Source organism: Tubulanus polymorphus, chromosome 4 (genome assembly GCF_964204645.1).
Source record: "Tubulanus polymorphus chromosome 4, tnTubPoly1.2, whole genome shotgun sequence".
Taxonomy (NCBI): Eukaryota; Metazoa; Nemertea; class Palaeonemertea; order Tubulaniformes; family Tubulanidae; genus Tubulanus; species Tubulanus polymorphus.
This window is the reverse complement of record NC_134028.1, coordinates 15583815-15609748: the sequence shown is the minus strand read 5'-3', so window position 1 is coordinate 15609748 and position 25934 is coordinate 15583815. Positions and strand designations below refer to the sequence as shown.

At 33.9% G+C, this 25934-nt stretch overlaps 1 protein-coding gene across 3 annotated transcripts in view; it reads left to right on the top strand.

Annotated features, from left to right (window-relative positions):
* The window catches only part of LOC141903295 (cytochrome c oxidase subunit 6B1-like), a 38433-nt gene extending 14978 nt beyond the window's left edge, over positions 1 to 23455 (top strand). For 2 of the 3 annotated variants that reach the window (XM_074791392.1, XM_074791393.1), the window contains 4 exons: positions 107 to 202; positions 15470 to 15584; positions 20129 to 20240; positions 23256 to 23455. In XM_074791392.1, the coding sequence (XP_074647493.1) occupies positions 111 to 202; positions 15470 to 15584; positions 20129 to 20240; positions 23256 to 23260 (324 nt within the window). In that variant the 5' untranslated portion in view covers positions 107 to 110 and the 3' untranslated portion in view covers positions 23261 to 23455. The remainder of the gene's footprint in view (positions 1 to 106; positions 203 to 15469; positions 15585 to 20128; positions 20241 to 23255) is intronic. The other variant, XM_074791394.1, reaches the window with a different exon arrangement.
* Positions 23456 to 25934: the final 2479 nt, after the last annotated feature.

The window sequence follows — 25934 nt, the reverse complement described above, 5'->3', positions numbered from 1 at the left end:
AAAGGGGCATATCTCTGGACCTCTAATTTCCAGACTAGACAAATTTATTTATGGACCTTGCTGAAGAAATGGTTTTGATAAAATCCTTCAATGTATTTGTTTTCAGATAGATGTCTGCAGCAATCATGTCGGATGATGAACCACAGTACATTATGAAAACACCTCCATTCGACACCAGATTTCCTAACCAAAATCAAACCAGGTAAATTGAATTCTCATTTTGGTAGGCCAACATCAGTGCTGATGTCAGATTTGAATAGAGTAGGTAGCAAATAGAATAGTCAGGTATTGATTTCTATGAAGCATGAACTCAAATTCAAGAGCAGATGATAGGCGCGTACACACGACGAAATTTAGACCGGTCTAAATTTGGTCCGGTCCAATTTAGAACGGACCAAGCGTTCACACGGGCAAAAATACCGTTCCAAATTAGACCGGTCTAATTTGGCACGGTGGAATAGAGTGAACCAGGTCCGGACCAAATTTTGGACCGGTCTAAATATGCGTGTGTGGACAGAAACTGGGACCAGGTCCGGTCTAATTCGTAATTCTGAATCTCTGCGGTAGATGTCGCAACCTCTGCGGTAGAGTGTGAGTCCAGTTTATTAAGTTTTAAATGCTTTTATAACCATTTATGTAATTATTTTTAAGTACTCTTTTTGCTCCCTATTCAATGGAAATGTTTGCAGCGTAATTTGTATTGTATATTGCGATCATCATCCGTTTTACTGCCGTGCTTTGAACCGTGTTTAAACGACACTTAGAGTTTCAGCATGATAGAATAAAATCGAATTGTTCGCAAAAATGTATAAACCTGACAGAGGATCGAATTGGTCAAATGTAGAATGTCTTGCTCTACTTGGAATATGGAAGCAAGACTTCATCCAGGCGCAATTAATTATTTAGCAGATGTTGTGGGCCCGGTGACAAGCGATTTTATCATCGCGTGTCAAAACGCCGTGTGAACGCTCACCAAAATTTGGTCCGGTCTAAATTTCCAAATTTGGACCGGACCCATTTAGACCGGTCTGACTAGTTGTGTGAACGCGGCTGGTGACACAAGACATCAGAAAGATAGCCATATTTTATGAACTGATGAAATGAATTGCCACAAACCTTTATATGAGTAATAGGGAATATGTTGTTTCAGATCAAAGGTCGAAAGGTCGAGCTCATTATAAAACAAAACATTAAAAGTAATTAAAAACTATAATATATTTTCATAACCGTGTGCATTTTATATTAAAAACTAAATATTTATTCTAAGATATCAATAATTTAAAAAGCATATTGTACCGCTCCGCTCCGCGACCAATTGATTTATTTACAATACACAAATTCATATAATCAAATATATTCAAATAATAATAATTATTCTATTGTTCAACTGAAATGCACACGGTTATGAAAATATATTATAGTTTTTAATGACTTTTAATATTTGTTATTAATGAACTCGACCATTCAACCTTTAACCTGAAACAACATATTCCCTATTACTCTTAAAATATTCATATATATGAATAAAATATAAATCATTGAACTTCTAAAATCACAACTAAAACACATTCAGAGAATAAATTGAAACTAGAATATAAAGATGATATATTAGAAACTAAATTAGAAGAATTAAAGAATGAAAAAGAAACATACAAATGTGATACATGTAATCAATCATTCAGTGATAAAAGATATTATAAAGAACATTTAAAATCTATAAGTCATATTAGAAATAAGAATAATGAGATTTTAGGTGAAGATTATTTTGATAAAGATAATGATAAGAAACAGAAGACAATTAAAAGCATAAAAAATAAATTAAACAATAAAAGACCATACATGGAAGATGTAAGAAAATATATTAATTCATTAGATAATAAAAAAGATATAGAGATAACCGAAGCATTTAAAAGTGATATTGGTCCAGCAGCTATCGAGTTTAAATTTCATAAAGGAAAAACATTAGAAGAAAATAAAAAACATTCAGAAAATATGAAAGAAATAATAAAAATATTAACTGATGTTGAATATCCTAAAATTAGTATATCTTCTAAAGTAAAGTTTATAAAATCTGAAGATAAACCAATATATAATATAAATTCTCATTCACAACATATTATATCTAAACAACATATAGATGATAAATTAGATAAATGTTATAATGAAGTAAAAACTAAAATAGAAGAGAAATATTTTGAAGGATCTGGTTTAATATTTGATGAAATAATATTTATGACTTTACATGTTTATAACACAAAATATAATAAGTTAACTAAATCAAAACCAATTGATGAAAATAATTTATCATATTATAAAGATGACAGTATAAATGGAACAAGTTATATTAAACTACCATTTAAAACTAATGCTGTAATAAATGTACAAAATGAAGATGATAAATGTTTTCTATGGGCTATAATAAGTTGTTTACATCCTGCAACTTATAATATTTGTAGATTAACTCATTATAAACCATTTAAAAATAATTATAAGATAGATAAGTATCCTGTTATAATTAAAAACATCCCAAAGATAGAAAGAGATAATAATATAAAGATAAATGTATTTGATTTAATCAAATTACCAAATACAAAAGGTAACAACATAAAACATTATACATTAGAACCTTTATATCTATCAAAAGATTATGATTCAAATGATGTTATAGATATATTATATTATGAGAATCATTATATGTGGATAAAACGTATTGATTTATTTTTCAAATCAGAAAATGATTTTGATAATAAAATATATCTATGTAGAAAATGTATAACTAAATTCAGAACTGAAATTGCATTATTAAATCATAAACAATTATGTGAAAATCATGATTATTGTAAATTAGTTTTACCAAATGAAAAGGATAAAATATTAGAATTCAAAAAATATGATTACAAAAATAAAGCACCATTTGTAATATATGGAGATTTTGAATAATTAAATAAAGAACTAACTGATCAAGATAGAAAAGAAATATATTATAAAAGAAAGAAATTAAATTCTAATGAAAATGATTTTTCAGATGAACCACCAAAAACAAATACTATTAAAAAGATTCATCAATCAGCTGCGGCTTTCGGGTTATACATTAATCTGATTATCCAGAACTAATTGAAAGTGAATATTATAATTATAGAAATGAAAATGTTATCAATCATTTTTGTGACTTATTAATTGAATATGAAATAAGATTTAGTAAATTATTGAATACAAATATAGAAATTATAATGACAGAAGAAGATAAAGAAGAATTTGTGTTTGCAGGTAAATGTTATTATTGTGAAAAGATATTTAATTATAAAGATAAAAAAGTAAGAGACCATGATCATTTGAATGGAAAGTTTAGAGGCGCCGCACATGAGAATTGTAACTTACAAGCTAAGAAAATTAACTTTGTACCAGTTATATTTCATAATCTATCAGGATATGATGCGCATTTATTCATCAAACAGTTATGCCATAAAATAGAAGAAATTAATAATGAAATAGAAAGATTAAATTCAAATAGATCAAAAGATAAAATACCAACTTATAAATTTAGAATGTTAGCTAAAACATCTGAGAATTATATATCATTCCAATTTGGGTGTCTAAGATTTATAGATTCATATAGATTTTTAAATAGTTCATTAGATAACTTATCAAAATCATTAGTTGATGATGAATTGAAAATATTAAAGCAACACTACCCAAATAATGATGATTTTAAATTAATGAGATATAAAGGAGCAATTCCATATTCATTTTATAAATCACATAATGATTTTAACATAACTGAATTATTGAAAGAACAATTCTATGATGAATTAAAAAATGAATATGTTAAAGATGAAGTCTATAATAGAACATTGAATATTTGGAATCATTTCAAAATAGAAAATCATGGGCAATTAGTAGATTTATATTTAAAATCAGATGTATTATTATTAACCGATATATTCGAAAGGTTTAGAGATGTAAACCTAAAATATTTCAATATTGATCCTTGTCATTGTTATTCTAGCCCAGGTTTAACATGGGATTGTGGATTAAAATTTACAAATATAAAAATGGATTTGTTAACAAATATAGATCAATTACTATTAATTGAAAAATCTATAAGAGGAGGAGTTTCAGGTGTATTAGGTGATAGATATTTCAATGTAAATGGTAACCCCGGATATAAGTTATTATATATAGATGCAAATAATTTGTATGGTTGGGCAATGATGGAACCACAACCTTATGGAGTATTTGAATTAACTGAAGTTTTACAGAATGAAAATAATGATAAATTTGATCGGAAGAAAAGAATTCTAGATATTGCAGATGATTCAGATACTGGTTACTTCTTTGTTGTAGATTTAGAATATCCTGAACATATTAAATTTAAATCTAGAAATCTAGCTTACTGTCCCGAACATAAAACTGTAACTCATGAAGAATTATCAAATTATCAAAAAAGAATTAAACCCGAAAATCATATTCATACAGAAAAGTTAATGGTAACTCAAGATGATAAATATAATTATGTAGTACATTATAGAATGTTAAAGTTTTATTTGAATCAAGGAATGATTCTAAAAAAAGTACATAGATATATTTCATTTAGCCAATCTAAGTGGTTAGAAAAATATATAGATTTTAACACCAAACAGAGAACTAAAGCTAAAACTGATTTCGAGAAAGATTTCTTCAAGTTAATGAATAATGCATTCTATGGTAAGACTTGTGAAAATATTAGAAATAGAAATGATATTGAGTTAGTCAGTAATGGTAAAAGAATTAGACATTTACAAACATATCCTAAGTTCGTTGGTAACAGAATATTTGATGAAAATTTAGCTACAGTTAAATTGAGAAGAACATCAATGAAATTTAATAAACCAATCTATGTTGGCGCTTCAGTTTTAGAATCAAAATTACTAATGTATGAATTCTATTATAATGTATTACAACCACTTTTTGGAGAAAAACATATAGAAATATTATATTTTGATACAGATTCTTACATATTAAAGATAAAAACTGATAACATAACTGATGATTTAAAAACATTAAAACATCATTTTGATTTTAGTAACTATCCTAAAGATCATGAATTGTTTAGCAATGATAATAAAAAAGTTCCCGGTAAATTCAAGGATGAATTAGGTGGTGAAGAAATGATAGAGTTCATAGGTATTAGATCTAAAATGTATTCATATAAAACTAAAACTCATGAAGCTAAAAAGTTAAAAGGAATAACCAAAAGTGTTATATAACTAATGCTGTAGATAAATTGATAAAAAGTATATATGGAAGCAAATATAAACTTCCATTAGACTTTGAATTGATAAATAATAATGCACCTTTATATGAATACGCAATTCAAGAAGATATTATATTTGAGATAACATTTGCTCCTGTAAATGAAATTGTATTATCTAGCGTTGTTAAAGATATGAGTTATAAATTATCGAATATATGTTTAGAATATGATACAGTAACTGATGAAGATATTTCAAGTATAATTCAAACTAAATACAATCAAGGATTTTCATTATTATATGATTATATTGATAAATTTAAAACCGTAACTATTAATGCAAATGATGAAATTATTAATGAGAATATTAACTTCCCAAGAAGATCTATTAAAGGCATATTAATATTTTTTACCATTGCAACATATACTAATGGCGCAATAAATGTTGATAATTATTATAATCCTGAAATAACAAAAGTAGAAATAACTATCGAAGGAATAGCAAATAAAATATTTTGTCAAGGAATGAGAATGATTGATCAATGGCCAGAAATTAGAAAACATTTTATGAATGAAAAAGTAAAATCATTTGAAAATTGTAACATTAATCAAATTGATTATTATACCGGTAATAAATATGCATTATGGTTAGATTTTAGAACAACAGAGGATAATTCATTACATGGTTCTGGAAAAAAAACTACAAAACACTAAAGATGGAATACAATTATTCATGACAAAGAATAAAGGAATCAAAAATTTTAAAATGCATATTTATATTATATCTGACGCGCAATTAAATATTATAAATTCACAATTAGATAGTGTTATGTATTAAAATTTTAACTTTAATAAAATATATATAATAAATGGAAGGAGGTAAAGTGTATAAACATATTCCATACATCGATACACATGAAAATAATGATGGTTTATATTATGTAATACCTTGTAATATAGCTTTGATATTTGATCCTATTTTCAAAATTTATAAAACTAAACTAATAGAAATCGATAATAATAAAAGTGAAGTTGTTGATAATTTAAGTAATGTAATTGATAATAATGTAATACCTACTACAGTAATACCTACTACAGTAATACCTACTACAGTAATACCTACTACAGTAATACCTACTACAGTAATACCTACTACTTCTAATAATGTAATACCTTCTGCACCAAAAAATGAAATAATATTAAAATATAAGGATAACAAAAATTAATGTGGTTATTGTAATGGTGAATTTTCAAACGCTCCATCAAATTGGAATAAACATATGAATACAAATTCACATATTACTAATGTTATAGAACGTGTTGGTTTAAAAGAATTTATAGAACACCCATTTAGATATGTTACAAAGTTTGTTTCAAATAAAAAAGTAAATGGTAAAGAATTATATGAAGATTTTTTATTAGCAACACCTAATAAAGATGAATTAGATTTAACCGATGCTAATGAAATATTAGGATCAAACACTGTAAATGAAATATTAGGAGCAAACACTAATAAAGATTCTATGAAACATAAAGTAGAAAATAATGATAAATTTGATTGGATGAATAAGTATAACAATGAAACAACTATTGATGATTCAGTAAAAAAGGTGAAAAATAAGTATAAAAATAATAAACCAATTATTTATGAAGATACGGTAGAGCATTTGAATAAATTTTTAGGGTCTGAAAGTGATTATAGTGAAAGTGATTCAGAAACTAATTATCTAACACTCAAATAAGAAAGGTTGAAAATTGTATAAAATAATAGTAAATAAAAAAGGGGGTTTTAAGTATTTAAGGTATCTAATGGGGTATCAGGTATTAGGGTATCTAATGGGGTATCAGGTATTAGGGTATCTAATGGGGTATCAGGTATTAGGGTATCTAATAGGGTATCTACACAAATAGTTATTTTATAAATTTATATTCATATGGAAATTGTAGTCTCAGTAATAATTTTGAACCTTTATTCTTTAATTTATTCATATATTCATCGTGTAATTCAGTAGGTATAATTTGATTTTCTTCCAATGATTGTTGCATAGATTTTTTATCTTTGTTATAAAATAAAACTAGAAATCTTATATTCTCCCTATAGTCTTTAACAATTGAATTATATTTTTGATTTAAAACCCATGTTGTTATCCCGAAATGTCTCCCAGAGAAAGTTAGATAACATAACTCACTTTTGAATCATGTAAATTTGCGCAATCATCTATAATGAATAATGTATTTGATCCTTTATAAGTATCAATTGCTATTTTAATACAATTATCTAAATTTTCTTTTACTGTTTTAGGATCTAATATAATAAACTTTTTCATCTTAACTATATCTCTATTATATGTTTTATTCATTTCATAAGTAGGACAGAATAATATTATATTATCAAAATGATTCTTATAAATAGTTTCTAACAAGTCTAATATGAAATGTGTTTTACCACAATTGGTTACTCCAGTTATTAACATATTATGAGGTTCAAATATAAATAAATCTTTATTCATTTATTCTTTTAATTTTACTAGATAAAATCCATTCATTAAATTTATCATCATATCCTTTATATTTCACCAAAGAATACTTTTTTCCTTTAAGAGATTTTGTTTTCAATACTTTTTCTATTTTGTATTCTATTTTATCTGGATTTGGTACAAGTGATAATTCTTGTTCATAGAAATAACCTAATATTTCTTCATCCTTTAGATCTTCTAATTTATAAACAAAAGGTTTAGTTAATATTATCTTTTTAATTTTAAATATTTGTTCAGTAAAATTTGGAGTATAACCTTTATAAAATGTTTTTCTTTATTTAGATATTCTAACGTGTTGTCTAATTTTGAATCTAGGTTCACCGAAATCATGTGTAACAAACGCTCCATATAAATTATTCCAAACTATTTCCGAATTATCTTCTTTTCTAGCTTGTATAGGTTTCATATTTATAGAACTATGTTTAGAATTATTATAACCTTTCACTAAATCATCTAATACATTCATAGACTCATCGATATATTTATATGTTTCATTAGCAGTAAAGTATTTCCACATTCTAGTTTTCAATGTTTTATTAAATCTTTCTATAATAGATGCTTTTTTATCTGAGTGTGTTGAAAAATAGTCTACATCGTTATCAGATAATATTTTTTTGAAATGTTTGTTATAAAATTCCTTACCTTCATCAAATTGTATCTTATCTGGAATAGCTTCTTTAAATATAGATTTAAAAGCATTTGTTACTTCTATTCCAGTTTTATTTTTGATTGGAATTGACCATGCGTATCTACTGAATATGTCTATAACATTCAGTATCCAGAAATATCCTTTGTTGTATTCTTCTAAGTTCTTCATGTCAATTAAATCTGTTGCCATTGTTGATCGATATATGAAACCATAACTTTTCTTGTTAAATAAGTTTTATCCATTTTCTTGTGGATTTGATATGTTGGTTGATTTTGTAACCATGATTTTAATTCACTATATTTTATACCACCATGTGGGTGCCATACGGCACCATTACCATTTTCTTTATCAGATTTAATTTTATTCCATAATTCTGAAACGTTAGAATATGATACTTCACTCTCTGGGTTATAATATAAATCTCTTAAATATTGTTCTTTTTTCATCTTATTTTAATCCATTAATAATAATTTAGATTTAGTTTCAATGGCTTTATGATTTGACTTATTTTCTGGTATAATATGTTTCCGATTGTCATTGGAATCATATTTATCATCAGATTTGAACTTCGATTTATATATTACACCGGATAATATAATAACTGTTACTAATCCAATTGTAATATATAATTTATAATTACTTCCAGCATTAGAAGAATCAGATGGATTATTATTTGAATCAATATCAGATAAAGTCTGTGATTCATTTATATCAGTTAATTTCTTTTTCTTAGCTTTTTTTAATTCTGAAGATCTTTTACCTAATTCTCTTGCCCATTTAATTTGTTTCTCGGATCTAGCCTTTTTCTTAACTCCATCACTCATTTATTTTACTTAATTTTTGTTCTGGTTCATTTTCTGTTTCGACGTTTGGTTGTAGTACATCTGTTTCGTTCTTACCTGATTTATATTCCATAGGCTTGATATTCGAAAATGTTATGACGCCAGTAGAAATTTATGTCATAACCGATCCTAATTGAAATGAAGCATATCCAACCCATTTTTGTAATTCAGTCATAACTAAGTAATCATTTTTCAAATCACTATATAATTTATTTTCATCATCAATTGGTATTAACTGGTTACATAACTTAGAATAACATTTGACAATACCATTGGAAATAGAATCATTTATTTTAGCTAATCTTGCTTCTTCATAAATCTTAAAATATTTTATTACTTTATCTGGTTTCATAGAGTCTAGTTCTTGAAAAGTAATGATTCTATTTAGAAACTCCTTAGATTTCCCACCAGCAATCAATAATTCAAGATGATGCTTACAATATAAATAGTATTCATAATCTATATTGTTATTAACTTGAATAGAATTAGAAACAACTGTATCTTTATTATCACTTATACCCAAATCATCTAATGTCTTTTCAATATCAATACTATTCTTATTAGATTTCTTTGACATTTATATTAGAGGAAAAAAGCAAAAAAAATATTATAAGTATTCTTCAAATGATACCAGTATCTCTTTAGATTAATACTAGCTTAGTTAAAGGTAAAGAATTTTAGTATTAGTTATTGTTTTTTTAGTATTTTTTATTTGTGATATAAAGTATTCTTTTTTGAAAAGAAAATATTAAAAAAACAATAACTAATACTAGCTAGTTGAAGATATGTAATTTTTAATATTTTTTATTTAAAATCTATTATTCTTCAACCACTCATTAAAGATTCAACATATTGTTCGTTATTTGGATCATTGTTCCATAATTCAATGAATTTCTTTGCTTTATCTAATTGATCCAAATATAACTGTAAATCTAGTTTATTAGATTTAATTATGTTTTCCTTCTTTTCTAAAGGTCTTAAATTCTTCCAACCCCAAATAAGTTTTTTATTGTATTCATCATTCATGTTAAATTTAGATATTCGTAACACGTGATCAATATGGTAATAATCCCCATAATCATCTATATTCATTTTATCATCGAATTGAAATATAATCCATGATTTGAGAAATTCATCTGAACAACCCAACAAATTAGATAATGTTTCTGAATGTGTTTCTTCGTTGAATAATTGTGTTAATCTAGATCTTAAGCATTGTTTCAATCTAAAATTAAGATCTGTTTGATATCTTTCTCTCATATATTCTGCCATATGATAATTATAATGTTCTATATTATCTTCTCGATATTGTTTGGTATATAGTTTAAAACAAGTTTTACAGCAATATTGAAAACCATCTTTGCTAATCTTACGCTTACTAAATTCTGTTAATGATTTATCTAATTCACACTTAGAACACTTCTTGTAGTATATATTTATAACACCAGTGTTATTTGTAATATTTATAGTTTGTGGTTGTTCTGGTTCCATTTATTATACATATTTTTTTACTAAATTGGTTAATATTTTAGAATCCTCTTCCATTTCTTCGACCAACGTCATCCTTTTTCATTCCTCGCTGCTTTTGATAAGTCGTTTCGATTCCTTGATATCTAAATCATACCAGTTACAATACCCGCGTCACATTTCTTTCTTCAATAGTAGAATAAGTTAGTATTTCCTTATTATATTGGTACCTAGGCATATTTTGTTTCCATGATCAATTACAAAGTTATAGTTCATGACATGTTCTATGATTGTGGTGAGTTTCAAGGTCATTGGGTTTTGAATATGGTCACCAGGGGGCGTTGAATAGTAGAATAACTTAGTATTTCCATATTAAAGTGGTAACGAGGCATATTTTGTTATCACAATCAATTACAAAATTGTAGCTTCTGACATATTCTATGATTGTGGTGAGTTTCAAGGTCATTGGATTCTGTATATGGTCACCAGGGGGCGTTGAATATTGAAATTGTTAGATTGTTGAGCATTTGGAACCACTTGCCAAGTGGGCATGGTGTCCCTGGACCCCTAGTTGTATATGGCTACCAGGGGGCGTTGAATAATACAATAACTTAGTGTTTCTATATTATATTTGTACCTATGCATATTTTGTTACCACAATCTATTGCAAAGTTGAAGCTCATGACATCTTCCATGATTTTGGTGAGTTTTAAGGACATTAGTTATTGTATATGGTCATCAGGGGGCGTTGAATAGTAGAATAACTTAGTATTTCCTTATTAGATTGGTACCTAGGCATATTTTGTTACCATGATCAATTGCAAAGTTGTAGTTCATGACATTGTCTATGATTGTGGTGAGTTTTTAAGGACATTAATTATTCCATATAGTCCCCAGGGGGCGTTGAATAGTAGAATAGCTCAGTATTTCCTTATTAGATTGGTACCTAGGCATATTTTGTTACCATGATCGATTGTTAAGTTGTATTTCATGACATGTACTACGATTGTGGTGAGTTTTAAGGTCATTGGGTTTTGCATATGGTCACCAGGGGGCGTTGAATAGTAGAATAACTTAGTATTTCCATATTAAATTGGTAACGAGGCATATTTTGTTATCACAATCAATTACAAAATCATAGCTGCTGACATGTTCTATGATTTTGGTGGGTTTCAAGGTCATTTGTTTTTGTATATGGTCACTAGGGGGCGTTATGTATTGAAATTGATAGATCGCTGAGTATTTGAAACCACTTCCCAAGTGGGCATGGTGTCCCTGGGCGCCTAGTTGTTTGTGCCGTCGCTTGGGAGGCCCCGGTTTTTTCCATATCTATAAATTTTTGCAGTCTGTCCGCACATCAGGGAGTGAGAATTGTCACCTGATTATAAGTTGCATATTCTATAATCAATTGTATCTACAATTTCATATCGAATGGTTCATGATATTTCATATCTCTTACTATATGAAATGCTTAATGATATAATAATAATAACAATAATATTGTTAATAATGTAATATAACTTATGAATATAGTATCAATATGTGCTTTATCATAATCAACATGTCACATTACTCAGTTTTCAAAGGAATTAGCTCTAGTCAGTGCTCATCATTTATTAATTTACGTTTCTCAAATATGTCACTAGGTGTTAGTTTGTGAGTCCTGATGTCTACACCTTGTCTGACACCTAGTTCTCACATCATTATGTTATGATAATCATTCTCATTCCCGCATGCAATAAAGATTGTTCATATAAGGGTTAACTGCCTTGTTGTTCCTGATGGATGGAATCCTGCACCGCTGGTGTAAATGCTAGTTCCCCAGCCAGCCTGCCGATACAACAACCAGGCGGTAACAGATGGCGGAGAACCGGGTTTACCTTCACAGATCGACGGTTACAGATGGGGAGAACCCGAATTTAAGTCCTCGTGACTTACACCAGTACAGATGAAGCTGTTAAACTATTGATTGTGACTGGAACATGGACCTCACGAGTAGATCGTATTCAACTACACCTATGAGATGGCCGTATTGATCGTGAACATTGCTGCTGTTTCAGTGGATACAATGCATAACAGTAACTTATTGTCAGTCGAAGCATGGTTCCCACAGAACAGGGAAATTGGGAAATCTTGGGAATTTTGAAATGATAATTCCCGGTTTGGAAATATTTGGGAATTTGAAAAATTTTCCTCAAATCAGGGAATTATTTGGGAAATTCATTACATTTCACATATTGCATTTGCCAAGGGCAACTTTCTTCAGCAATTTCCCTTCAAAATCACCTTTATCAACCAGTCACCCCTAAAATGTTGACTGTAGCATGACGATATGTGTTCGTTTGCATTTAGCAAAATTGGAAAATCACCCGTGAAATACTTGGGAAAAACTTGTGAATTTTGAATTCATATATCTGTGGGAACCATGTCGAAGGTAATATAGTTGCTTCTTTGTCTGGAATTAGTTGTCAGATGAAGATGATAGAAAATTATAGGAATTTGGATATAAGATACTGCCGTACGATCAAGAAAGTTATCGCCGGTTTAAATAGTATGATTCACAATTCTTTTTTTTCTAGGCATCTAGTTCCAATCAGAATAAATCATTTTTAGTTGCATTTCGTACCATAAGTATTCGAATACGGTACACTTCTCTGAGAATATGTCTAAGGTTAATTAGTCAAATTCATCTACTTACAGTACAGTGCGTATCTATATTTTTTTCGCGACAACATTTCGACCGTACAAAAGGTTTAATCTGCAATTTTCATTTTCATGGGTTTATATTTTTTGTTTGTAAGTATAACTGAAACATGAAGATGAATTGGTTAAATTTTTATGTGGACAAATATATAATCTCAGTTACACCTGACCACTTATTTGGGATGATAATTTATTGCTTTTGGTTGACAAGGGTAACTGTATCTGTGTTGTGTTATTGCCTTAACACTGTTCTGATGTCAGATGTTGCACGTTACTATCATTGTATCACAAAATTCAGTCACAAAGCTATTTCCAGTCAGTAATCGAAAGATCTTCAAAACAGAGAAATGTGTACTACTTGCTATCACCAACTGGACTTCGGGACGCTATAACTACACAACACATTGCTAGTTTTGTTCGTCGGAGAATCAACCAGAATTCGGGGATCCTCTGCAGATCATTCAAAATTACAGTTAACATATCGTCAACATGTGACTCCTTCGTGAATGACTGAAAGTCCGGCCGTTACTGTTCAGCGTTTGCACATTTTCGCGCGCTAAAACTCAAATTTTTATGTTTTCGCGGCGGAAGGAGTTTTGATGAGCTTTCAGCATCTACGTTTTCTGCACATTTGGAGGACCAAATTTAATTGGACAAGGGGGCATCTGTCACCCTGATATAAGTTGCATATTCTATGATCATATATATCTACAATTTCATATCTAATGGTTCATGGTATTTCATATTTACTTACTATAGGAAATGCTTAATAATAATAATGATAGTATTAACTCATTGCCTGCCTAAAACGTACTGGTGTGATCGACATATCCCATCGCTTGCCTGCCAAAACCGTACTGGTACGGTTGACTTGTTTCTTAACTTTACGATAGATGGCAAATTCATCGCACAATTCCTGTTAGTTTAACATCTTTACTACTAAAACAAACTATCATCAGTCGTTCAATGCAGTGTGTTAGTGACGTCATCTATTGAAATGGGGTCTGAACACGCATGAATGGGCTTATTTTATGTATAATACCCCTCTGCACTAGTGATTGCTGCAGATTTTATCACTTTTAGAAGAAATTCTGCTTATTCTACATGTAGAATTTGATGATGATATCTCTTTTAGTTTTTGTTTTATGAATCTCTGAAAAACACGGAAATCCTGGCAAACCGCAGCATTTCCTGAAAAATAGGCCTGGCAGGCAAAGAGTTAACAATGTAATATAACTTATGAATATAGTATCAATATGTGCTTTATCGTAATCAACATGTCACATTACTCAGTTTTCAAAGTAATTAGCTCTAGTCACTGCTCATCATTAATTAATTTACGTCTCTCAAATATGCCGCTAGGTGTTAGTTTGTGAGTCCTGATGCCTACAACTTGTCTGACACCTAGTTCTCACATCATACTCATGATTCTGTATATAAAGACTATGAAAAGTTATGATAATCATTCTCATTCTGCGATGCAATTAAGATGGTACATATAAGGGTTAACTGCCTTGTTGTTCCTGATGGATGGAATCCTGTACCACTGGTGTAAATGCTAGTTCCTCGGCCAGCCTGCCGATACAACAACACCAGCCGGTTACAGAATTTTATACTCTTCTCACTAGGTAGCGCTGCAGACAGACGGAAGAAGTCAGTTTGGCGTTGGTTGAGTTAGTTAGGCCAGCTGAAATGTTGACTGGAGTAAATAGTCCAGGGGAGTCACTTTAAAAAAAAACATAGGAAAGTCATTGTACGTTTTCACTCCTATGTGCGAGCATGCTGACAGGCTGAAAAGCTGACAGGCTGGCTATAGTGCCCCGTGGGGCTCTTGTTTGTCAAAGCTGGAAGAATGGGTCTCCTGCAACAATAACTTAAAAGTTCAAAATTTGTTTGTGGAAGGGCCTCAAAACCCCCCACCCATTTGGCGCTTTCGGTGCTCGCAACTGCTGCCCTGGCCATTGGTAGTTAGCCTTAATGTTACTTGTAATATTTCCACATTTTCAAACTCGTAATTTTTGAATGATTTAATTCTTTTCAGAAACTGTTGGCAAAACTATGTTGATTATCATCGTTGCCACAAAATAAAGGGAGACGACCATGAACCATGCGAATATTTCAAGCGTGTGTACCGATCACTTTGTCCTAACGCTTGGGTAAGTCTTCGGCCCTGCATTCATTTCTTATCAGTCCTTCCGTAGATGGGCTGTTTAAGGAAGTTTGCAATATGCTTTGACATATATCATAATTGATGTTTGGTATTGATATTTATTTGCTTAGGAAACATCTCAAAATTTGAAAAGTTCCATCAATTAGAATAACTATCTAATTGGTTTTAACCCCCCCCTTCGAGTAGACACGTGCCAAAGTTGCAGCTTGATTTTCTAATGAGAGACCACAGATGAAGATAAGACAGTCTCACGAGAGTATTTCGATTGAAAAATGAATTAAAAGTTGAAAAACCTATTGAACTCGAATAGACTTAATAAACAAAATCAAATATATCTGCAATACCAACAGCATCTAAAAGAGAGACGGTTAAATCTACTGCTTGTAACATATATATTTGAAACTGCAATTCAATTCAATGCTATCTGGTACCACAATAAATCAACAGTTCGGCAGTCATGATGAATCAGTGGGAGGCCTCCGCCACCCCTTCCGCGAGTTATTCTAATTGAAGTAAATATCGAAATTTTGAGATGCTCCCTTAGACGCATCTGCAGAAAAACAAACCGGGATCAGAATCACGATGGCTGACTGGCAGCCATTGTCTTTGGCTCAAATCAATTTTCTGTGGAAAAAGTATTGCCAGAAGAGCTGAAAACATGTCTCAGATGATCTAGGAGTTCAAAATATTCTGGGAGAGGACCCTCATACAGATTGTGTGCACGATTTTGGATGTGGGTATATGTGAATGAACGTGATATGGTGAAACATTGAAAAAAAGATAAACGATTCTGGTATTTATTGCCGCAATCCGAATCACCACATGTGGACCTTTTCAATTGACTTAAAAAAAGATTAATGTATAAATATAGGATACATATACAAGAATTATTGACACTCCTTCTGCACTTTACCGTCATGCAAATAAAAGTTACGACATGCTTAACCCTTTCAATACCACATAGTGTCTCTGCTGCTGTACCGGACGGAATTAAGGGGTTTATAGGGGTATATTTGATGCTTCATAGAATAGTTACCAAGGAATCTGACACAGAAAAATTATATAGCACGTTGTTGATAACTTTTGGGCCAACAAAGTAGACATAAATAATTTGGATATAAGTGAACTTGAGGTCAAGGTCACATACTCCAAGATGGCCACCATAAAAAGATTTGTGAAAAAGTTTCAGATAAACTGCTCTGTCTCCCAGCAAAATCCACTGATCCACTGATTCAATTTCAACTGAAATTGTATGCCATATATCCTTACTTTATGAAGTAAAAATTTCAAAGCAATAGAACAACTAAAACATATATTTTTCCACTCTTCCACTGATATGTCAGAAGGCCGGATGTAAGGGGTTTCATTGGGGTATAATTTCAGGCCTTAGAAAATTGTTACGTATGTATTTCCGTCAAGTACTGTACCCTTTCCTATGGTTTTTGCCAATATTTTCTAAATTTGGATTGATCACCAATATTGCATTTAGCCACTGGCGAAATCCGCCATCTTTTTTCTTGGCGTTCTTGTATATGAACGCGTTGGATTTTTTCGCCAAAAAATCAAAGGGATTAGGAAGTTAAGGGAGTAATCACTCTCGTAATGATGAGTCCGAGCGGTTTGAGGGCTTTCCCTTGTCTCTTTTTTCCCGAAATAATTTAACTAATTGAATTGAATTCATTATTTTGACTGATTAATTGAATCATTATGCCGCCCCCTTCTAAAGGTGAGGGATGTGGACATTTATTTGGTGCCTGGGATAACCACGTTTCTTGTGCGTCGTGTAGGGGTAATCCTTGCAAGACTTGCGAGGTTTGGTCCGAGGACCTTTGGATTCGGGCCAATAATGCTTGGAAGCTGAAAGATCGTCATCGAGTTAAGAGAAGGGGTTCGTCGGTTTTGGCGGATGTGCCAACCTACGTCTCTAATTCTATTTCAAATCATATAGTGGAGCGGTCGCCGATCGTACTTGCCGATCGGCTTCCCAACTCCGTTCATCGGGGAGGAACGCTTGTTCTCCGCCACCGGTCGCTGGTCGATCACCGGTCGCTGGTCGATCACCGGTTCAGACTATATGTTCTGAACCGAGAGCACGCCCCGGTAGTTGAGATACCGGCACCAGTTTGGTCGGTACCCGTCCGGGTCGGTTCCGGCACCGGTCCGGTCCAGACGTCACCCGGTTCTAAACTTCCAGTTTGTACATCGTCTGATTCTGACGTTTCGAATCATAGTCATTGTCGCTCCGGGGATAGAGCTTGCCTACTAGGTCCAGACGCCGTGAGCGTAATAAACACGCAAGGTCTCTTTCTGGCAGATCAAGGATTGATCGCGAGAGGGATTACAATCGTTATTACAGAAAGTTTCGCCGTCCATCGTCTCATCGTTCGTCGACATCGTTTAGCGAAGAAGGCAATTCTTCAAGCAGGTCTCAATCCCAATCGAGGGACCTTCACTGAAGTCGTCATGATCGTCGGGATACAGGAAAATTCCTGACTCAGAAGGATTTCCATATATTTGAAGAAAAAATTTTAAACTAGTTATCGTCGTGGCAACAAGTTGCTACAACTTCTACAACAGGTAAGCCTATTCCTGATTGTCTGGTTAGAAGTTCGCCAGCCCACTCAATTATTCGGAATTCTGACTCTGATTTCCTTGATGCTGGGGTAGGGTCTGATTTCAATGATGATCCGGTCCAAGAAGCGGCAATTCCTTCTGGGGTCGTTCCTGCCGCAAGCAATTTTGGGTTGCCCCATACAATGGGGACTTCCCTGGCTCGCAATGTATCTCCGTCCCGTTCAGTTTTATCCGAACCAGCGGGGGACATGCCATTTAGAGCAATGATAAGTGAGTTTTTTGTCAAACACGGGGCAACTCGCGCTAAGGCCAGAGCAGCTCCTCTGGTCGGTGAGTCAATGGAAGCTTATTGCCCTCCGGACTTTGATCTTAATGTTTTACGCGAATCGTCAGTGGTTTCAAGAGAATGGGCTGGATTAGATATGCAATTGTGGGGTGAATGTGGCCCTGGAACAAGAATTGAGTAAAGTTACTCAATTAACCTGTCCTCCTCTATATATACCCCTGTTTTTAGTCTATTTCTCACACCTGACGATGATCTCTAGGGTGAGATCGAAACGTCGTGTCTTTTAAATATTTTAGATTTAATAAATAAATTCTGGTTTTTGAATTCTTTTAATCTGTAAATAGTGGGATTTTATCTTATAATCTTACCAGTGTTGGTTCATTTCAGGATATGGCACTAAAGGTGTTGACGGGTGAGCTTCGCGAAACTCTCGCCGCCGTCCATGCGGGCTCCAACCCAGAGTCAGTTGCCCTAAAACTTGAGGGAATGGACCGGATTATCCAATCTTTGGCTCAGTCTGTTTCACATGTAATTCTGATGTCGGTTTGGGGTCAGGCTAATCTTGTGTTAGCCTCCCGTCAGTCAGTTATGGGCTCCAGTTCCAAAGCTCGTCTACCAGATATTGTGTCCAATTCTTTGCTGAGAGCTCCATTGGGAACGTCTTCATGTCTGTTCTCCGGTTGGTGCGCTCCTGTTTCCGCCGAGCTGAGGAAGATTCGGGAGGTCCAGACCAAGTCCACCGTCCGAACTTCGTGGAAAAAGCGTTCGGGTCCGACACCGGCGGGGCAGGGTTCGGCACTGAAGCAAACCGGACCAACTCAAACTTCAGCGCTTTCTCAGGCGGCTAAGGATGCCGGTTGGAGAACTAGCGCGCAGCTTCAACAATCGCTTCAAGAAGCTGTAGCGGGAGTGCCCACAACCCCGAGAACAGCTGGTTACTAGTCACGGTTTCTAGGCTCCATCAGCTCCATGGATCTGGTGGTGCCCTTAGGCCGCCTCAGAAGCAGGCGCTTACAACAATATTGGAAGGTCTTCTGGTCTCAGTCGAAGGGCAACTGGGAGACCTTGATTCCCGTACCTCCAACCGATCTAAGTACAGATTTTCATTGGTGGGTGACAACTACGAATCTTCGGCGCGGGTTGCAAAGAACCAACGGCCAGGCTCGGTTGGTCGTCAATGGCGAATTGAAGCCCTGACATTGAGTGGAATGAAGACATTGAGTGGAACCGGGTCTTCCGGACAGACGTTATGTCCTGTACAGGCGTTGTGTTTCTATTTAGATCGCTCTGCTCCACGAAGGGGTTCGCGGGAGCGTTTATTTATTCCGCTGCTGGACTCTTCACTGATCAAGGACATTTTATTAAAGGAGAATCTTTCCTCAGGGGGTGTTGTTTCTCATCAAGTGAGGTCTATGGCTACTTCCTGCGCAGCCTTTTCAGGTGCTCCGTTGGAAGAAGTCTGTGGGGCCGCCTTTTGGAATTCTCCATCGTCAGTTTATTTACGGGATGTTTCAGGCCAGTTACGCTCATTAGCACCACTATGCTTTAATTTCGGAACACTGCTTTCAACAGCAGAATAAGATATAACTCGGTCCTGTTGTTATGACTCAAGGTGTCCGTTCTTTCGGATCGGACTCTTAAGCATAGAATTTTTATGTTTGCATTATCAGGATTACAAGGGGTGCATCCATGTACATGGTTTGAGCTCATATTCGCAAGCTGAAAGGACTCACTGTGGCCAACCGGTCTTCCCTGTGCTACAGTGCTCCATTCCATGCTTGGGTAAGTGCTCTCTTTTTTCCCTCTTACCTTGCTTGTGCTAGGCTAGTCTAGCAAAAAAAGGGTACTGTACTCGACGGAAATATTACAATTTTTGGAACTAAAATTTGTATTTCCGAGTAGTACTTACCCTTTCCTATGGTGGGAATCCCGCCCACCTGCCCCGCATAGCTGCATTTTTGGGTCTGCTGTGACGTAAACAGATGGCGGATTTCGCCGGTGGCTAAATGCAATACCGCAGGGCCGGGTCGTAGGCCCTATAGAAAAACCATTGGCGATCAATCCAAAGTTAGAAAATATTGGCAAAAACCATAGGAAAGGGTAAGTACTACTCGGAAATTCAAATTTTAGTTCCAAAAATTGTAATATTTGACACTGATATATTACATACCATGGTGTTGATAACCTTTGGGCTAACAAATATAGAAATAATTTCGATATATGTGACCTTGAGGATGGACAGTTTCTGGTACTTCGTTATTGTTATTGGTGTCCGTTGCCATGACAACCATATCAACATGATCTAAAAAATTGTCACTGATTTCATTTTCATCATCAACGTCATTGCCGGCACTAAACTCATTTTCTGACTAAGTCTCATCATCTGAACTGCACTGGTATATTCGTTGTCACTCTCAATTTGTTCACTACCAAATTCCAAGTCATGAGCATCACTGTCAGCATCATATACGAGCTGCTGAACAGTTTCATCCAGCCAAATAGTTTTTTTCCTGGCTGCTGCCATCTTGGATTTTATGCAGATGGCAGCACCGGCTGATACTGATAGATATGCCCTTCTAGAAGAAGGGTTAAGCATTACCGTATCACATACGGTACGGGTATGCTAGCTTGCCAATTCGTACCGTATGCTATATGGTAGTGGTATTGTAAGGGTTAAGAAAATGATCAGGAGTTCATTTACTTATCTGGCTTTCTAAAGGCTGGCTTATGTCGACAAGCAACGCGACGCCTACCGACTCCTACCGACGCAACTGAGAGCAGCCCAGCTTATGCCGACTGCGCTCCGATTCGCAGCAACTGAGGTCGACTATTGGGATATGAGATCCTCCCAGTTGCTTCCCTGCTTATGTTGGTTACGATTACTGGCAACTGCAACGGCTCAGGCGGTCACGTGATAAGCATTTTGAGAATAAATTTGATTTATTTTGAATTATTGGGGAATATATTTCTTTTAAAAAAGTTATTTCTATAAGATCTTTGTCTTTCTGATTCTGTTTTGAATACAATGTACTAGCGATATCATATAAAGATGGCCGCTCACACCATAATTCTACCAATTTCGCCTCTAGATCTTTGGTCCAGGCATCTGCCGTGCTGATTTATGTTTCGAAATACTTGAATTTGAAAGTTTATGACTAACTACGAATGACGCTTACTAGCGGTCATAATTTGTACTACGTATATGCGGTCGTCGCAGATGAGCTTATGTCGGTTCCGATCGAAAGCAACTGTCCGCCTGCTGTAGGCCGGAGTAGAACATGGGCAACTAGCCTGATACGACTAGCGACGAGTCCGTAGGCTTCGCGTTGTTGTCGCAAGCTGGCTTATGTCGAACCGATAGAGCAGCAACTGGTGGCCTCTCATTGGCCGCTAGTTGCCGCTAATTGGTGATAAACCCAGTTGCGTCCGTAGGCGTCGCTTTGCTTGTCGACATAAGCCAGCCTTAAGACTGTCAGGTTCATATGCTCAATTTTATTCCCGGTGCATCAATTGTATAAACACTTCATAGCTCCGTCTCACTTAGTATAAATTCTGTAAATCAATAATTGTATAATTTAGCGTAAGCACACACTGAACTACCGGTGGTATAAATATCCAGGGATTTCCTAAAAAAATCAATGCCAACAAAGGTCACACTGTTGCGCTCAGCGCGCGCTGAATAGACAAACTATCAGCCTCAATTTTTCTAGTCTCCTATCGAGATGAAAAACTTCATCATCATAACTTATCGCAGTCACCAAAATATTTTGCAAATAGAAATTAATAAATGCTTTCCAAGCTTGCATGATAAAATTGGATTATATTAATAGATATGAGAATATGGATCTGTTTAATGGACATAAGCCTACCATATACGGCAGATAAGTGCCTCAAGCAAACTGCCAATGATCGCTACAAAAAAATTACCAAATTTGAACCAGTTGATTATGGCCCCTAATGCTGGGAAAACGCATCTGAGCACCAAGAAATATGAAATTTTTCCAGGGTTGCCCCTCATTCCTGGAGTGGGCTGGCGCATTTTCTAAGCACCACTATGCTTTAATTTCGGAACACTGCTTTCAACAGCAGAATCAGATATAACTCGAAGACTAGAGGATTGCACTACAAATAGGCTACATTGAAACCAGGAAAACTATTGTTCTTTCTTACATCAAAACTAATTAATCAAGCAAACACATACCAAAAAACAATGCGGCCTCAACTTCATTATAGCCTAAAACCGCAAAAAGAAGCACCAAAATGTTAAAACTGGGCACTGGCTGGAATACTTTTAGTCGTAAGATATGGTCTTCGCTCATTAAGGTTCATTTTGGGCCAAGGTTATGAGAATTCCGGATTAAGTATAGTGTCAACATGCAAAAAATTCATCATCAGATGGAGAGATGTATAGCATTGGGCGATATTCATTTTCCCAGCTTTCACAACTGTCCCACAAGTAGCTTGTTGTGGTAGGCCTATTATTTCTCCGTTGTGAATGTTATTGGTTATACATTTCTATTTACATCAGTTCCTATGTACCGGTCTGTTAAGTAATCGCAGCCAATTACAAAGTCGTTGCATATAACGTTCTATGATCATTGCTACTTTCAAGCTCATTGGTTTCTGTATATGTTCACCAGGGGCATCGAATATGGAAATTAACTGATTGTCGAGCATTGTAGACTCATTAGAAAGTGGTCCTTGGAACCAGTGTCTCCTACATGTAGAATACATAATGATGAAAACATCAAAACAGTACATGTGTCTTGATTATGTAAATTTATTTTTATTTTTTAGCATGAAAAATGGGATGAGCAGAGAGAAGAGGGTACATTCCCGGGAAAAATCTAATGCTAGGACATCATAGTTCCTCATATGTAAACTAGTGTATGGGTTAGATCAGATAATAATATTCACAGAATTTTTGATTTTGAATTGTTTGATGTGGACGTAACTTGATTAAAGGATTTGTTTGAAAATAAAAGAATTGTGAATCACGCAATTTTCTTTGAATGCTTCTATTCTGAACTGCAAACGGTATGAAATTGTATTGAAAGTGGTGGTAAGCAGTCAATTCCAAGATGGGGGCGGTCACATGACCCATGATCAAAAGTAGGCTACGATCGCAGTGCCCATAGTATTGGAACCTATTGGAACCTTCTATTATTGCCACTGGATCAGGGTGCCAAGATACATATTTTAGAAGCCTGTGGTTTAACCTAGATGCAAAAAGATCGATATTCTGCTGGCGGTTATCATAAGCCCAAAATAGTCACAAAATTATGTGATAGACTTCTGGCCTGCGTTTTTCAAAGCAGTGTTAAGTTATCCCTGTGATAAGACTATCCCAGTGTTAAATTTAACTATCCCGGTGATTGTTATCACAGGGATAACTTCTCGTTTTTCAAAAGCATTTTACCCCAGTGATAACTATCACCGGGATAAGAGCATTTATCCCAGTGATAACATAAAGAAAATGGCTGACATTTCAGCCTAATCTCTCACTTCAAGAACTAACATATAGGATTTCTTCACATCACAGGATCACTGAGGCTACACAGTGGTGTTTTCATATATTTTGTTTATCTTATGTCACATATATGGATGTATTATTGCCATGATCAGTCACCGAGCAACCATAACAATGAAAAAGAAATCAATATTTTGTTCCTATATGTCTCTGTACAAGACCACAATTTAAGTCAGACAGTCACAGACACACAATGGATAAATTTTCTGAGGACAAGAATTCTAACCTAAAAAGGAAACGAAAAGCTAATTTTACTTCGAGTGAGCGTGTTATTCTAACTGAAATGGTGAAGGCTAATGAAGATGTACTATTTTCAAAACTAACAAACACTGTAACGAATATGAAGAAACAGAAGATCTGGGAGTCAATTGTCGCTCAAATTAATAGTCTAGGTATCTGCGAAAGGACTGTTAGTGAGGTGAAAGATAAATGGAAGCACTGCGTTTCAGGCGCAAAAAAAAGTTTGTCACTTATGAAAAACGATATCAAGAAAACAGGAGGTGGCCCGCCCACAGCGACATTAAACGACACGGATGAAGTAATCTTGGGTATGTTTGAAGACTGTCCTTCTTTTCATGGAATAGATGCCGGTGTAGAAACAGATCGTAAGTTTAATATACAAAAATTAACCCATTATTTTCTTAATGACGCCCTCAAAGAATCATTAAATTTAAAACAGCAATATACAGTTTTGACAGTTTTATATCTTGAAGGCCGAATTATTTAAACTGCAGTTATTTGTAGTAGTCCGCAGGTAGGCCTGCATGTATTTTATTCATACATTTCAGGCTTTGACAGTAGGTCTACTATTACCAGTCTACCGCCTACAGCTACAATTTCGAAACACCCAGAATCTGATGAAAGACCAATCTTAACTGAAGGTAGGCCTAGCTGATTGTATTTTTTGTATTGCATATTGTATTCTTTCTTATGTAATATGCCATTGTCACATGAATACTATGCAAAATCTACCAGCTTTAGCTTTGTTCCATGAATGTATCAATTCAAATATTTCAATCTTGATTCCCTTTCACAGTACCTCAGCAACTCACTCACGAAACAAGTGACACCACAACATTAAATGACTGCAAGGAAGCAGGCACGTAATGTCATGTCGTTCATAGATGAAAAAATGAAATATACAATAAATGCCTTATCGATAAACATGTAATATTTATTGTAACAGTTACGATAAAATTTCATTTACAGATATGGAGGCCACTTCGAACAAACCAAAGATTCCTCAGCCAATCCGTGTAACTCAGGATATGATTCGGCGGGTTCAATACGAAAATCTGAAATTAGATAGTGAAAGATTGCGTTTGACAAATACCAACTTGGGACTTCAAAATGAAAAGATTATTTTGGAAATATATTTACTGCAGCAGCAGAATGGCGTAAAAGTTGTAAATGAACAATGATTTAACCAATAAGATACATGTTTGTCTTATTTTAACCAGCCAACAGGCTTCCAAAATTCATCCGTTCAATGATTATATGTTTAATGATTTTCAGATATTTGTCGACATTTTTCAATGAGTTTAATTACATGAATAGATTATATTTAACAGATATGAGCTTTCTAGTTTTCTTTAGAAATCTAAACTCAAAACGCACCAGTTATCTGAAAAAAGTCTGCACAATGTGATTCCTCACAGCATTGCCAATATCTCGTCCTTCATACGGCTCCAACCAAATCGGAATTTGTTGTTGTGGTTCATATTCCACGTCGGGTTCTCCAAATTCTATGGCTAGATTATGCAACACAAAGCACGCCGCAATTACATGACAACAACATGCTGGTTTCAATTGCATTTCACCATGAAGAACCTGAAAATAATGTATAGAAAAATTAGTATGCTATTTCTCTATAGTTGATTTGATTGTCTGATAGAGTCTCAATCAGTTAATCAACTGCAATTAATTGTTTATCCCCTTGAAGTATG